This window comes from Macrobrachium nipponense, chromosome 15, assembly GCF_015104395.2.
Source record: "Macrobrachium nipponense isolate FS-2020 chromosome 15, ASM1510439v2, whole genome shotgun sequence".
NCBI lineage: Eukaryota > Metazoa > Arthropoda > Malacostraca > Decapoda > Palaemonidae > Macrobrachium > Macrobrachium nipponense.
The window spans coordinates 7605780-7607837 of record NC_087208.1 but is presented as its reverse complement, the minus strand read 5'-3'; the positions used below and the strand labels follow the sequence as shown (position 1 = coordinate 7607837).

Below are 2058 nucleotides of genomic sequence, written 5' to 3'. Positions count from 1 at the left end.
TAGAGAGAGAGAGAGAGAGAGAGAGAGAGAGAGAGAGAGAGAGAAGAGAGAGAGAGAGAGAGAGAGAGATGTAGATGTATTAGACGATATAATTTTACACAAGATACTTATAGTTTAGCGTTGACCCTTTTTTGTAGCTGTAAAGTATATCCTGTAAAAATCGCGGTTTCAAGTCCAAATCTAGCGGGTTTTAGGGCTCTGGCCAGCGGGTAACTGAAATTGTTTTGATGGCAACACTGGGCTGAGGTAGTAAACACTCGTCAGCTGACTAAGGAAGGAGGCGGGGAGGGGCGAATCGCTCTCATATTTCGCCCTTCTGGAGCTTCGAGTCTGTGGATCAGGTGTCCCCTCCAATCGACGGACTTGCTCTTGCAGTATTCCTCAGAAGGACCGGAGAATTAAGTTATCCAACCAAGATGAGCGACAGAGATTATTCCCCACTGAGTTCCGCCTGTGTGCGTGCTCTTAGTGACAAGTTATATGACAAAAGGAAAGCTGCCGCCCTGGAAATTGAGAAGTGAGGCTTGCATACTTTCCTACTATTCCGTTATTGTCCTTCTGAAGGAATTATTATTGTTGCTAGGCAGATTGTTTGTTAGAAACTCTCGTCACTTACTATTAATCTTGTACCTAGGCTATGTGAGTGGTAGCCTAGCCTATCTTAAGCTCAGCAGCCACAATTTTGAGGTGTGAATACCTTAGCCTTTGCTAAGTCTGCACCAGGACATTTTTAAACCTTTTCGGTTGGTCCTATAAAAATACAAACCATATCCTTTGAGCTTACTAGCTAGTACCTACTATGTAGATTTTACATTGAACCATTACTAGCTAGTAGCTACTCGCCTATTGCTTTTTGTAATATTTTTATAGGTAATTCTAAAGAATGGTTCCGCACGGACTGCAAGGAATGTAACGGCGGATACGACATCCACTAGGGATTGGGGCGTCCAAGGTATTTTGCCGTGTTTAGTAGTACTGGCCACCGGGGATTAATTACAGTCGTCTGAATAAATACTATTACTTAAAATTCGTGTTCAGGAGGTAAAACTGCATAGAAAACCGCAACTGCCATAGTCCAGGCCGCCGCGGAATAGTACTTTTTATATGTAATTTTTAGAAAATTACCCAACCAACCATAACCCTAGTGCTTGATATTCATCAGAAAACCTTGCATGATCTTACTTTAACTAGAATTGGGTAGCACTAGGGTAAACAACCGAGTGGACTGGCCAACTCACCGACTACCACGTTTTTGGCCACCCTCCGAAAAAGTTCTTTAACATGTCATGAGTGGTTGGTGGTGATAACAGGAGCTCAAGACCTCTACTCTCCTTTCGAAGTAAGTATTTTCTCCAAAGTTAAAAATTAAGGCCATATTTTAAGATTTAAACAGAGGGTAATGAAAAGGGTGGCCAACGCAGTGCACACAACCCCAAAACGCTTTCGAAATTTTTACTTACGAATCAAAAAACCAGTAAATTATCGTACTTATCTAAGGGGACTACGGCCTTCTTTGCAGCGTTTTGCGCTCTTCAATTGTTTATCAGTGTTGTCAATTGGTATGACTTTACTCTCCAAACTGGGTATAAGACTTACACAAAACCAGGGAAATAAGTGAAATTAGCCTATCTATTTGTAGTATATATACATATTACAGCAATTTTATCATTACTGCACCTCATAAAGAGTGTAGTCGTCTGCTGCTCGTAACTGTGTTTGCGGAGTGAGTGCTTAGGAACCAGGAACAGCAACATGGTTCAAGTGCAATTTGGAGTGAATTAAGACCTAAATGTGTATAATTACAATCAAATAAGCACTGTGGAGTTTCAGTTGTGATGTCAGTAAGGATAAAACCACTGATTACAAGGTAAAAATGGATTCAGTTCAAACCATGACCCCGGGAATAAAAAGTTTCATACTTTCACTAATATAGGCAACAAAATGTTGTTTCATTGTGCTGATTACAACTGCAATCTTCAATAAGATCAATAAATGTTACATATATACGCTAACATTGTCCAAATGAGTGCTGGGAAGGCTGGGAAAAATGGTGGATTG

At 40.7% G+C, this 2058-nt stretch overlaps 1 protein-coding gene across 2 annotated transcripts in view; it reads left to right on the top strand.

The window, feature by feature from the left end:
- The first annotated feature begins 246 nt into the window (after nt 1-246).
- Nucleotides 247-2058, top strand: part of LOC135226986 (protein VAC14 homolog) — a 179637-nt gene continuing 177825 nt past the window's right edge. For both annotated transcript variants that reach the window (XM_064266699.1, XM_064266698.1), the window contains exon 1: nt 247-517. In XM_064266699.1, coding sequence (XP_064122769.1) covers nt 417-517 — 101 coding nt within the window. In that variant the 5' untranslated portion in view covers nt 247-416. The remainder of the gene's footprint in view (nt 518-2058) is intronic.